This window comes from Numida meleagris, chromosome 6 (assembly GCF_002078875.1).
Source record: "Numida meleagris isolate 19003 breed g44 Domestic line chromosome 6, NumMel1.0, whole genome shotgun sequence".
In the NCBI taxonomy this organism is placed as follows: domain Eukaryota; kingdom Metazoa; phylum Chordata; class Aves; order Galliformes; family Numididae; genus Numida; species Numida meleagris.
Window position 1 is genome coordinate 35,464,385 of NC_034414.1, and position 14,367 is coordinate 35,478,751.

General features: G+C 39.1%; 1 protein-coding gene across 9 annotated transcripts in view; it reads left to right on the forward strand.

Moving 5' to 3' along the window:
* Window positions 1-14,367, forward strand: part of NUBPL (nucleotide binding protein like) — a 120,388-nt gene that overhangs the window by 5,004 nt on the left and 101,017 nt on the right. For 4 of the 9 annotated variants that reach the window (XR_002440898.1, XR_002440902.1, XR_002440896.1 and 1 more), the window contains exons 3-4: window positions 1,237-8,580; window positions 9,696-9,843. Coding sequence is in view for 1 of the 9 variants with exons in the window: in XM_021403807.1 (XP_021259482.1) it covers window positions 8,452-8,580; window positions 9,696-9,843 (277 nt within the window). In the remaining 8 variants the exon portion in view is untranslated. Of the gene's footprint in view, window positions 1-1,236; window positions 8,581-9,695; window positions 9,844-14,367 lie in introns of those variants that run through there. The other 5 variants (XR_002440897.1, XR_002440899.1, XM_021403807.1 and 2 more) reach the window with 4 other exon arrangements.

The following is a 14,367-nucleotide window of genomic DNA, read 5'->3' on the forward strand; positions in this document are numbered from 1 at the left end:
AGGCATGCACGCAAATGATAGATCATTAGGAAGTTCTCTGAATAGCAAATGTCTGAAGTCATCCCACGTTCTATTTGCCATACATCCAGATAAAACTGGAAAGCCTGAGGAAGCACATATTATATGCTTGGTCTGTAATTTATCGATTGCTGAAGCAGTTAGTTCCCCAAACACAACAACATCTTTTGCAACGTAGTTCAACAAGATTGCTAAAGCTCAGTAAGCTGGGTAGAGTTGACAAATATTGGCAATTAATTCTCTTCAGTGTAAGATCATTGTGTCACAACACAAACAGGCATTTCTTTTTGCCATGACACAGCATCACAGTAATGTTGGTCTATAAGCTTGTTTTAAAATCATGTTTTGGGAACTTATCCCAAAGAAAGAGAACAAAAGTCAGCTGCAGCAACTGTAGGCCTTTTATCTACTATCAGTCCTTTTCAAATGATTTGTTTCTGTTAATGCAATACTATATATAATCTGTCCATGATTTTAGCCAACAGAAGAAGCAGGTGATCTTGTTTCCCCTCAGGTCTTGTGCAAAAAAAAAAGCAGATGTTTAATGCAATGAGATTAATAATAGAGGACTGTAAATTCTAATGTGAATATTCATTGAGTTAAATAAGGTAATAGACCATGTGTCAAGAAATGATGTGACTTCCTGCTATGACTTCCATTACAGCTTAACATATTTCATAGAACTTCCAGTGTCATTAATTGTTTTTTAACATTTAACGCTTTCTTTAAGCGTAGATTTTTTTCAATGCATTTTTTAACTCATTGGGATTGAGATGATTTCTTAGAATGTGATACCTCAAAAGCACTGCAATGATAAAAGGGATATTTTTAATATAATCTTTCTTTTTTTAAGCTACTAAAGAGTCACCTTTCTTTTACAATAGATGCTAAATAGGTGCTACAGGGTGGAAAGAAAACACTTTATCTTCAATATTTGATGTTCAAACGGGATGGAAAAAATTGTATTTGTTAATTTTTTTTTCTAAAAGAGTTTTTTATTTCACAGATAACCCTCCAGCAGTTTCAAAAGTTATATGTATATGAATAAGTGGGTAAAACAATTAGTCTATAACTTGGGATATTTTAGTATCGGTTAAAGATATTTAATTTTTCCCTGGATACTCTGTTGCCTATAGGGCAAAAAATAATAGTCTTCAAAGTGACAATCGGAGTGAGATTCCTGTCCAAATTAAAACAACTTTGTTTTGGTGCCTGTAGATAAAATGTGTTTTAGCTGCTGTTGGAGAAAACACATCTGTTATGCTCTGAAGCTTAGAGAACGACTCAGCTCAACTTCAGGTAAATGTCTAGGCTGCACCTAAGAAGTTCATCAACTGCAAGAAATATGGACACTAATTAATCTCTGCTTTTAATGGTTCTTATTATACTTTTGGCCAAGGTTAACTCACAGCTAAAAAATTTCTGTCCTAATTTAGCAGTTAGGATTCTCTCTCTAAAGTATTGTGCTGAGCCCTTGTATACAAACTTTTTATATTACTGTGTGTGTGTGTATGTGTATCGTTAGTAATTACATAGTCTTTTGGAGTTTGCTCTTCTAAAGAAAAAAAAAATCTACATGTTTTTCTTTGCATTTATATGATAGGTTTCTTATGATAGGATTTTAATTCCCAATTACCACAGCAGCCTTTCTCTTCACTAGTCTACTCCTATTGGTCTGAATTAATCTTGTATATGGGAGATCAGTAGGATTTGAGATAGGGTTTTACCATGTCTGGTTCCACTGAATCAGCAGCATCCTGTCTCTAGGACAAACACTATTTTTGCAAAATTCTTAGATCCGAGAGAAAAAAGCAAAGGTGTTCCATTCCAAAAGGTCATATCGCATAATGTAATTTGAAAGATACTATTAGAGGATATTGCTTGCTCCATTTTGAAAGCAACTCAGATAAATGAAGTCTAAGTACTGTAATGGACAGAATGTTAAATGTGTAATAATAGACATTTTAGTGGTCTGCATGCTCTGCCATTGGATCCATATGTAGATACCCATATATGGGACATTAAAAATGCAAAATGCTTAGTTTAAAATCTAGTAGAAATTCTGATGATTAGCACTAGAAAAGTATAATGCAGACTTGCAGCGTCTGAGGCACAGACTCAGATGTGAACAATCTAAAATGTGAATGTATATAAGGGATGTGAGAACCTGCAATAAACAAGCTTTCTCTTTTAACTTTCCTACCTGCCTTTACATGTCAACACAACATTCCACAAACACTCCTTAACTGTGCATGCAGGCACTTATTCAATCAGAGCCATGAGTCGTTCCTAGCCACATGCTCTTCCTCCAATCAGGGTCATCATCACCTGGCCATCACGCATTTTACTTGACTGGTGATGTCCTTGGTTCTTAGCCTTGCTTTCTCATGCTGTTCATCTTGTTCCACAGCTTCTGCTCTGAGCAGTCTTTCTTATATTCACATTCACTCTGTGAGGGAATATGCACCTAATTTAAGTGCCTACGTAAAGAAAATAGAATGACATAATTGACATTGCTATCCTTTAAATACCAGTTATCCATGACTGCAGGTATGACCATGACTCAGGAGGTGACAGAGCAAGACAGAGCCAATGGAAGTTCCTTTCTTGAAATGCCTTTCTCAAGTCCTAAGTGTGAGCTAATAAGCCAGGCAGTGAATTAAAAAATCACTCAGTGCCAAGAAACAGTTTTGTATTTTCCCATAACAGTTGTATTTCCTCATTTCAATGTTTGATTAAATTGGTATTTTAAAGGGTACAGTGCAGTCTTTTAGTGGCAGTAATTAGAAGAATATAAATTACATTTATTTCTGTGAGAGCTGATTTTTAGATCTTAGTTTTTGATACCTATTGGCCAAGAGCATTCATGTGTGATTCACTAGGAAATTGTCTACATCTGAGGCAATTACACAGGTACTTTGTTGTAGGAAGCTGTTAACTGAGTCCCTCTTTTCTTCATGCTCAGAGCTGAGATGGAAAAGAAAACAAAAGTTTATTTTCTGAACCAGGAGGAACTTGCTCAGCTTCTTGTCTGTGTTAGACTTCAAAGGTACTCTAGGCTGCATTTTCCTTGGCCTATGCTTTATATAAAGGAGAAATGGTTATAAACATGCCCATCTTCCTCTGTTCTGCCTAAAGAAAAACCACTGTTTGGCATTAGATGTTAGCATAAATAAAAATCTGAGACACTTACACACTTTTTTCTTTTGACACTTTAGCATAGAAGATTAGAGATCAGGAACTTTAGATTAAACTCATGGATCTGCCTCTGGCTCAATCTAAAACCATGAAGAAGAGTTACTTTCCTTCACAGTGGTGGATTAACTGGAGAAAGAAATAAGCATTCCAAGAATCTGCTGTTCTGCCTTCACAGTTCTTGAACTGCCATAGTTTTATATGTAGCGCTCATAGGAAGTACTCTTGGGTCACATTTATTTTCAGCTGAGATTGTTTCAGCATGCAAGGATGGATCTGGAAGAGGTTACTGCTGGCACAATTGTGCAAGTGGTCCATATACACCCTAAGAACATCCGTTCCTTTTGGTAATGTCTTGCACTGCTAATGTACTAGAATTAAGAGAAAAGTATTTAATGGCCACAGAGCAAAATTAAATTGGTTTGGAATGTAAGACAGATTTTTAAAATAATTAGTAAATATGAAACCCACTAAAAGTTCGTGTTGATTCTCAGTTAGCCTCGTTGTTCAAATTAGATTAATTTGCTATACAAAACTCATTTATGCTCCAGGTTCTGATGCTAACAAAAACGCTTCTGTAAAACATAAGTTCATTACTGAGCAAATGAATGAAGAACAGAATTAAAATGATTTCACAAATTGAAATTGTGCCTGAATGCCATTATTACTCAAACCAGTGCTGTCGCACGGTTTACTGATGCTTTTAGGGCTGTGAAGATGTTAATTCTGCATCTGTATGATGTCAAATACAAAAAAGATCCTTCCACCACTAGAATTACAATTTATCTGTGCTGCTAGAAGAAAAGGTAATTCTACTCTTCCTTCAGTGTTTGTAACACATATGGCAAAGAATAGAAAAGCTTTTTTTTTTTGAAGAAAAAAATCAAAGCTTTTGTTTTTAAGTACAGAAACTCCATTAATTGGAGTTAGTTACAATCATGCAAGGAATATATATCTTGTGTACCGAAGAAAAAAAATTATATACCTTTGTTACTGAAGGGCATATTCAACAAAACAAATCTCTACATTTTCTGCGCTACTTGCTTAAGGCTGGAAAAATTGCTATAGTGTCAGCTGTGTCTTCACTGTGATGTGACTGTTACTATAGTACACAATATTAACCTGAAGAACTTGATGATTGACTTCAGATGAATCTAGCAATAATTTAAGATTGTCTCTTCTTGACTGTGAAGGTCTGTGCTTATTATAGCCTCCACGCAAAAGTAATATACAAACTAAATTGGATTCAATCCTGCAAGGCCTTGGTCCTCATTTAACAAAACAGAACTAAAGCAGAGAACTTAATTTCTTTTTCAGTTTAAGGTTTGAAAAAGTGTTTGCATACAATGAAGCTACTTTTGTGGTTTTATATTTAATGGAACTATTAATATGTTATAAAGAAAAATGTATTACTACTGTGTCTTCTGTGATTTCACAGTTAATCTGTTACAGTTTCAAGTATTGCCATGTATTGTGAACAAAAATGCTGATTCTTAAATAATATTCCATATGACACCACAGGTAAATCTCTCTTGTTTTATACAGATTTTTAAAATCCCTTGGGCCAAATGCCCTTTGCAACAAAAGGGCAGAAATGCCTCACCATCAGGGGTCCAGGCTTTTATATCCAAGCCTGGTGGAAGAAGTGAAATTCTAATGAATGAAACAAGGGCAATAGTGTGAGACACAAGGATGTCATGGTTATCTCTAGATCTATCTGTGTTTGTGACAGGGAGACAGCAGGCCCACAAGCCCACCAGCCTAAAAAAAGAGGTGGAAGAGTGCGAAGGGATCAAAAAGGGAAAGAAAAAAACAACAAACAGTATCAATGATCTTAGGAGGGAAATTAATTTACTAATTATAATAGCAGAAATGCAAGTTTATTGGTATTGAAGCTAATAAATCAAATAAAATGAGTTTCTGAAAACTGAGGTTCTTACTCTGACCTGACAGGGAGCAAAGAGAAAGTCTCATGACTTTCACTCAGTTTTATCTTTCCCGCCAACCGGAAAATGGAAACAGAACAGCAAAGTTTTCTGGAAGCTGTAGTACATTTCTTCTCTTCTGAGACTCCCAGTGCGCTATATGATGTGATGATGTGAAATACCAATAACAAAAATCATAAAACCACAACAAAGGAGGATCCTCAAATGCATCAAGCCAAGACTGGATGAGATCACATGGCTTGCTATTTAAATAAATTAACAAAATATGAAGTTGCTGTAACTTGTATGAGGAGCACAGCAAAGATCACATGAAGAACCTGCATTAGTAGTTGTTTCTTTCTTTCTTTCTTTTTTCTTTTTTTTGAACAGCTTGATCCAGTTTGTCTTGTCATCAACCCCTAGGGAGAATGCTAGAGAGCCCTGAAGTGATGAAAGGGCAGTTGAGCTGCCGCTTGGTCTTAGAGCTTCTGAAGGGAGGAAGTTACAGCCATTCTGAGGGCTGAGCCAAGAGCCACCAATAATGAACCCAAAGCTCAGAAATGAAGGCAGAACAGCAAGGGTTTCTGCACCGGCCTCTGCTGGGTGACAGCACAAGCAGATATAGAGGATTGCCATTTATTTCAGACTAGGCTTAGCTTTTTAAAAATGCTTGGCAACAACTGCTCTGGCTTAAGGTAGCATAGCAGAAAGGGAATGAAATAAAGCCCAGGTGCCCTACTTGCTCTACCACACTCTTGGGCTTGTATGGAAGCAGATTTAAAAGGGAATTGCAAGGATTGCTTTTCCTGGCTTCTCCAGAAGTCCAGCAACTTCCATGACTCTTTTTTAGGACCTCGTAGCTTATATGGAGAATTATCTAATCATTTAATATATTCATCCATATTTCTTAATTATACAACATCATGTGAGCTTTGATAACTTGCCTCAAACTTACCTTAGACCTCCTTTCTTTATGAGCCAAGTAATTATCATTATGTGGACAAAAAAAGAAAAAAACATTTTAGCCTTCTTTATCTTAAATGTGCTACAGCAAACATCTGACACAAAGGCCACGGAGCCGAAATGACCCCAGAGCTGTGAGGAACTTTGTACAGCATGTATTTACAACTGAAGTGCTATTAGCCTGTCTTTAAGACGATTGTTTGCCTAATTTGTGACCAAAACGAACGGTCCATGTGAGTTCAGAGTGTGCAGCATGCCCTTAGCCTCCTGTATTATTAATACTAGGCAAGCATCCAGAAATGGTAATGGAGACACAGGGCTCCTTCAGCACTGAAAGGGTTGCAGTCCTGGTAATACGCTCTTAGCTGCTCATTCCCTATTGCGCACAAATCAACCTAATTATCTAATAAGTCATTTTTCACACGTTAATTTGTTTTTAAAATGTTGAGTCATTTGTCAGCAAGGCTCTCCTAGATAGACCTGCATGCCCTTCATTGATTTTGGGTGGAGGAAAAATACATGTAAATACAGGACAATCCAATTTCAGACAGAAATCAATTACATTTTTATCATTCAGGTGTTCAGGCTGACTACCAATTTGGAGTCTTAAAAATGCTTCTTTTCACTTCAAGAAAAGGTTATAATTTGCATAAACATTAAATATTACGGTTTTCATTTTGTTGAACAATTGAAAAATCCAGTATTTGCTGAAAAACACAGATTGTCCGTGGTTTTCATCAGGCAGTAAGATCTTTGCTAATTTTTTGATGCATTTTCCTGGACTCATGTTTTAGTGGTATGTGTGGACCTTAAGGACGCCATGCATACAAGTTACACCACTACATTCAACTGTTTAAATAAGAAACCAAAAGCAATTACGGTATTTTGGAAATGTCTTCATTATTTCAGAGAAAATTTAATGGCCAAATTCTACTTTTCATATTCAGTACAGCCTAGTGCCGTAGTGGTTTCCCCATTGCCAAACCAGTGCTAAAAGAAATTGTAAAAAATATGTTTAAAATGTTGAAAACCAGTTCTGCATGCCTACCAGTGATCCTGCATTGCTGATTTTGTTTCTGTGATGTGTGTTCTGCACTTTAACACTGCCTCTAATGGCTCAAGGTAGGAAAATGAATTATGCAAATTTATTGCAAGGAAAAAGGTAGCACAGTTTCCTGGGGCAGCGAAGAAAAGGCCCTTGAGGGAGATCTTAATAGAGTTTCAGAATTAAATGGCTCACTGGTTGTCAGCGTTCTTCTGCATTTTGGTTTCTCGGTAGGGTGAATTACTGGGAAACTATCTGACCTCTTCACGTGTCTGTGCTTGCTATGCAAAATATACTCAAATGGTTACAGCAAGAACAAGATACTGAATGAGCATCACTTGATGAAGAGCAAAAAATTGTGTTTTTATCATTGTTATTTTTCTCTGGCAGCTGAGCACTGGAATAAGCCTTTGAAAATGGTGGCTTTGAGCAAAATGCCTGATTTGGGCTTTTAATAATATGAGTCAAAAATAACATTAAATGAGTAGTGAGAATTCTTGATGTGAAAAGGGGCAATGTTTATTACAATAACACTTTAAATGGATACAAAATTCCCTGATCCATTACGCACTACAGCAGATGCCAACAAAGGGACTATTTATGCTGTATTTTACCTTTGAAAACTAACGGCCAGAAACTGCCAAGGTCTGATGTACTTCAATATTACCGCCTGGATAAATGGGCTATTCATGGGATTGTCAGGAATAAGTCATGACAAAAGGATCTGAATTCCTTCCATGACAGGGCTGCAGGCCTCGTGGTGGTTTAGGTGGTGCGTGCCTGAATGCTTCAAATGACACTCACATGACACAAGGCACCCTACTTAGAACAATTTGAATTGCATTTAAAATATATATATATAAATAACGAAGAAGTGGCACCGGACCTGGCCGCGGGTTCTTTTAACTGATGACTCAAAGGATGAACTGGAATACAGCTTTTACATTCGCAGCTGATATAAGCCACGGAGGGCCGCGATGTGCCCAACCACACTGAAGGCCGGGACAAGTCTCGCCGCCGCGCGCAGGCAGCCGGCTCGTGCTATGGCCGTGCTCACGCGCGAGCCGCGGCCTCCTCGCGGCTACCAGTCCCAAGCGGCGCTCCTCTTTTCCCGTTTGCAGCCACGCCTGACGAGCCCTCGGGCCCCTGCTACCCCGGCCGGCTCGGACGCACAAACCGGCTACAGGGGCCGCCGGTGCTCGAAGGCCGTGCAAGAACGTGGCGCAGCACCGCGGCCAGGCGCAGCGCAGGGGGGCGGGCCGAGCCACGGCGGCGCCATCTCAGCGCGCCCGGCGGGAGGCGGTGATGGGGGTCGCCGCTTGGTGCTGGGTGCTGCGCGCCGCCCGCTTCTCCGGCCGCGGCGGTGGGGCGCTGACGGTGCCGCGGCGCCCTCCGGGCAGCGGAGCTCGCGCTGCTTCGTCGTCTGGCTCCGCGGTGAGTGAGGCGGGAGCTGCCCGCCGGGCCGGCCCTGCGGCGGTGCGGGAGGGTAGCGGGTCCTGGGGAGCCCCGGGGTAGGGGATCAGATCTGTTCTCGGCTCGGTCCCGGAGCAGCTGTTTCAGGATCTGCATCGAAGCCCTGGCTGCTCCGAAGTAGCCTCCACAGGGGCTGGGTTTGGGGCTGTGTTAGCCACAGGGCTTTAACGGCGCTGGCAGCCCAGCAGCCGGACCGAGGGAAGGAAGAGGAGTCTCTCTCTCCTGGACCCTCTTTAATTCCGTAGAAGTAGTGCCTGATTGCTTACCGTCTCCAAAACACGACCACTGTCTGGTGAACAGGGTGCTGCCCGCTGAGACGTCAACTCCTGTGAGCTGCGCTCCGCTCTCCAGTCCCTGGGGCACAGAAGAGCTGCTGTGTGCCTGCTCTGAGCTACCCGGGACGTGCAAAGCAGCTCGAGTGGGCGCTGCAGAAAGGCAGCAGGGGCTTGGCGGGCTCCTCAGCACTCGGTGCTGCTTTTGCTGTGCTGTTAGCTGCATCTGTTGTACTTCTGCCGCCCCTGGGTCGCTCTGCCTCTGTGACTGGTGACTTGGGATGCTGGGACTCACGTTTTGATGATATGGTGCTGAAAATAAAATAGCCGCTGGCCACCGTGTGTATTAATTGTGGTGAAATTAAAGCTCGTAAAAGTTGTTGTGCAGCCTTGAGTTTGGCTTCAGAGGTATTCAGGAAAAGAGAAGTCAAAAGGTTTCATTTTTAACCCTGATGATTCCACTGAGAATCTTGCAGATCAAGTGATGTGAAAGTGATTTTTAAAAGCCTCCAAATTAGTGAATGGGGTTTTGATTTATTTTACTGGAAGCCCTGCTTCTATTTTGAGGTCTGAGATTGATCACATTTAACTGTGTCTAAACAAAATGCCTCTGGGGTCAGTGCTGACTAGGCCCCATTCCTTCAAGTGATGCTGAGCATGAGGTTGCTGTAGGAGTGCAAAAAGATTTTTAGGAGCAGTGACAAAGTTGTCTCAGAGCACGGGTTGGTCTGTACTTGTTAGCTTTTTCTGCAAACACTGTAGGTTGGTACCACAACTGCTCTGTTCCATTCTTTTTTTAATTAGTCCTCAGGCTCCAGGGATGAGGTTCTACAGGACAAACGCACTCGGATCCTGTCACGGGGGCTGCCCAAACAAAAGCCCATAGAAGGAGTTAAGCAGGTGTTGGTCATAGCTTCTGGTAAAGGAGGAGTTGGAAAATCAACGACAGCGGGTAAGATTTTTCTTACTGTTCTGCCGTCTGTTGTATTTTTATCGTTTTGTAATAGATATGTAAATATTTGTAAATATTTGTATGCTAGTGTGGTTTTTGAATTCCATTCAGCTGGCGGCCATGACACCTGACAGATTACAAAGTTCTACTTCAGGGCAACAGAGAACTGTGTTTTCATGCTTCCCCCCCTCAATCTGGTATTATGTACATAGCAACTAAGCTTTTTGTTGCGAAAAACATAGGTTTTCTCTGATATTTTACTTTGTATTCTGTACAATCCTTTCAAGGAGTATTTGTGCTGTTGTTGTGCCCTTACCTTGTAAGCGAGTCTGACTAACAGAGCCCTCAGCCTCTGTGAACACCTGTTGCAGCCACTGAAAATCCATATGAATGCAGAGGAACCAGTTTTGAAGTGGACGGTAGTAGAGGAGGCAATTTAGAAGTAATGTGTTTGTAATAGCACAGTGCTGTCCTTGGACAACTTGCTTTGAGTTGGGGGTAAGATAAGGTGGGGGGGATTATAAACTGATGTAGTGATGCTGTTCCTCCTTTGCTAGCATCTTAGGTGTAACTGCAGAGTGCTCCGGTGTCCTATATTGTCGTGTGCTCTGTAGGGATTATCAGTGTTTTAGTGTTCAGAAGGTTCAACATCAGGTCTGGCCAGTTTTCTCAACTACTTGTAAAGACATTTCATGACAGGTGAAACAGCAGTGATAAACTACGCAAAGCAGTGAGAGCCTATTGAATAACTGTTAACACCCAACTTTTCTTACCCACGCTGTTAGGCTTCAGAATTGAAAGTCAGAAAAGCTTGAATTCTGGTTAGTAGACCAAGATAATGTGGATTCCTAGTACAGCATACATCTGCTTGAAGTTAAACAAATTTATATGTGTGTGTATAAATATAAATACTAGAACATACAAACATGTTATCCACAGTAATTGTACTTCAGGAAAAAGGAAGTATTGAGAACATCTTTTCCTATACATAGGATACGCATACGTAATATCCTGTGCATAGGATACATGTGTCTATACATACATAATGTACGCATTCTTGTACATGCACAAAGACATTCAAAACAATCAACACCTCCATTTCTTAATTATGTGAGTTGGATGGTTATAATTTGTTGGTGAGTTGTTTCTGGTTAATGAAAAATGGAATAGCTATTTGTAAATCAACAGATTTACAAACTGAATATAATCTGAACACGATATCCACCTCACATCTACCAACAAATGCGCTAATTAAAATTATAACTGCTATCTGTGTGTAGTTTGTACATATCTGTACGTAGTCTATGTAATTTGCACATGAAGCTCAACACATGTATAAGTGCCTTTAAGCAGCTGGGAGTTCTTTTCCATTCATTAAAAAAAAAAAAAAATCAGGATTCACCAGACATTAAATAAGAGAACTGAAATGTAAACAAAACATTTAAATGTTACTGTATTGGACAGCCTTTTGTTAATGACTGCATTTATTTTATATAGAATGTTGAGAAGAAAGAGGACTTCAGATTCTTGATGATTAGAATAAGAATAAACTGAATGTTTCAGATAAACAATTAATTAAGGTAAAATAATTTGTATGGAAAAAAGTAGTAGAGGCTTGTGGGAAACGTGTTTGGTTACAATTTCCCTGACTGAGAAGGAAAGGAGGATGGTGATTGGTAATTAGATGTTGTATATGTAGCTCTTAAAGCACCAAGGAAAATATCATCAGTCTTATTATCTGCATTCCTCTGAAGGACTGTCAAGGCTGCTAGTGTTCTTTGTCCCCATGGGTTTGTATTCCAGTTGTTCCAGGTCTCCCTTTCAGATTGAGTGGATGCGTACTGGGGTTATATTTGGCAGAGCCATTCTTTAATCTGTCTTTGTCTTTCTGTTGTGTAATTCTTTCTGCCTGTTGCTATACGCAACAGCGTATAGCTTTTGTATTATATTCTTAGTTGCTTCTAGCACTTCTGAAATCAATATAGTCTGTGATTAAAAGAATAAGTTGTTTTATAGGAAAAATATTTTTCAATCTGTGTTTAAATGCTTACATTGTTTTGATTATTTTTTTTGTCTATGTATGAGATTTTTTTTTTGTTTGATTCCTGTTTCCTATATTTGTTTTCTGTTGAGTTCTTTTATTTTACAGTGTTCTGCTAGATTTCCTCAGTCTCAGTGCAGCATCCCAGAATTCGTTCTGGCGTGAGAAGAGTTCAGTTTGGACTTGAAAGAATAGAAATTTCTTATTTCTGAACTTTGTAGTATTTTCAGCTGTGTAAGCATGGGGTGGTGTTCTGACTCACATTTTGTTAATTCTGCAGTTTGAAGAAAATAAAACTACTGATAATTTACCTTGGTTTTCTTCAGTCATTTCCAGCAAAGGCTATTGAGATAAGATTTTTTTTATTGTTGTTCAGGAGAACTGATGAAGTCTAGTCATGGTGAAATGTATCCCAGTCATTCCTTTTTTTCTCTTGTATGTTTTTATTCTGCGGGTAGGATATATTAATTTTTTCAAGGTAGTGGCCAAAATCCATCTATTCATGTGTCCCACCTGGACGTAAGTTTGGCTTTTGGCCAAGAGATGATAATAAGAGATGATAATAATTATGACTGTTTTCCAGGACCAACATCATGTTTTCTGATAATGGACCTTCTTTACATGTTAAAATATTCTGTTAACTAGTGAGAAATGAGTTCTTCCGTTTCTAAATGCTGTTTACATTGAGATCTCAGTTTTTAAGTTATCTTTCAGAAGGATTTCTTCTTGGCTCTCTTATGAGTATTTTATTGATGATATTGACCATTGTGCTGCAGATGTGCTCAGCTGGCTCTGTATGTGTCCGACTTCTGTGCCAAGCAGTTTTAGTAGTATTGTTAGCTCAACGTTCTTTGAATTCAATTATGCTTGTTCCTAGAACCAGTTTGGATTTGGAATTTAAAAGTCCAAACTAATAAGCCATCCCAGACTTGCGCTGATATCAAGAAGACTAACTCTGATCTCCATGTGCTTCCTTCTTGATGCTGCCTGGTTTAGCATGGGCTAGAGATGGCGTGGTGACTTTGTTTGTGGTGTCCTATGAAGATTAGAGGTGGTGGTGAGAAGTATTGGACGTGTTGAATGTATATGCCCTACTGTTTTACAGTCCTCATCATGTTGGAATCTAGTTGTGAGGTCCTGTGTTAATGTTTAGGGTCAGGTTAGGGTTGGGGTGCTGTGCTGGTTTCTAAGCCTTCTTGGAACTGATAGTAATACAAAGATAACTGAGTGCAATGATCAGCTGGGATTCAAAATAGTACGTTGTTTCCAGCTAGAAATGCAGCTAATAAACTCGAGCTTTCCCAGTATATTATTTCCACTGTCTTCCTTCTTTCCCTTCAGTAGTCAAATATCCTTTATTTAAGATGCATTATGGATCATACTTTAATTTTCACACATTATAATTGTATGGAAAGAAGACAGACTGAAGTGATAGGCATATTAAAGCAGTATGCTGAGTAACTTGCTGCTTCCCTTGTGCTTCTTCAAATGTGATCTGCAGTTTATTTATTTGTTTAATCATTGGCTTGCATGTTTTTCTCCTTATCTTTGATTTGTAGGTCAGGCTTCAAGTTGCAGAGGATTAATTCTCTCTTTTTGGCTAAGGGAATAGTTAGTCATGCATCTATTCAAGTGGCAAACTGAAGAACAAAATCTATATGCTTTATCAATTTAGGAGTAAACAGTGCCTGTGTGCGTCTTAGGGAGAGCTGTATAATTGTTAACCTTCTCACGATTTTGTTTAACGGAACTTGCCACTCTCCATACTAAATGCTTTAAGCTATTAATGTCTTCCCAGCTTGTTCTCGATACCTTCATACTCTTTCAGTAGAACAAGGCTGATTGCAGCTTATCTTTCTTAAAGTGCTTTGTAGGCTGAAATACAGCAATGTGTAATGAAAGCAAAAGATTTTGTCCAAAAGAGGTGTGAGGGTTTTTGTTTGCTGTAACATGTTAATGTTTGGAATATGACACATACTATTTGGTTATACTGAAGTTTCTAGATCTTCCAGCATAGCTGAAGCTGGTGAACCATTGAAGGATGCCATTTCTTCCATGTGTTTTTTACACAAGTATTGATGGAAATGCTGTAAACATCTGTAAACAAACAAAGGGACAAATTCATTGCTTCTTCCTGTTTTTCTGTTTCTTTAGTTGCTACAGATGGTTTCAGAGTAGATGAGACTTTGTTTCGTAGTATACAAATTGACCAAAAAGCAGAATTGCAACTTCTTCCAAAAAATGTCTATTTTAATAGATCATGAGAAATCAAAAAAGGGTTATGAACATATTTCTGGTCACTGCAGTTTAATAATTTAGTTTGATGCTTATCTAATCTCTAGTTTTAAAAGCTCACTAGAGACTGTGGAGAGCGATGGTATTTTATTTTTATAGTAGTGTGTAGTTTCCAAAAGTCAACAAATACATTTCTTAATGTTATCCTTTGGCTAAATGCTAAGATTGTAACTTTATTTCACAGTGTC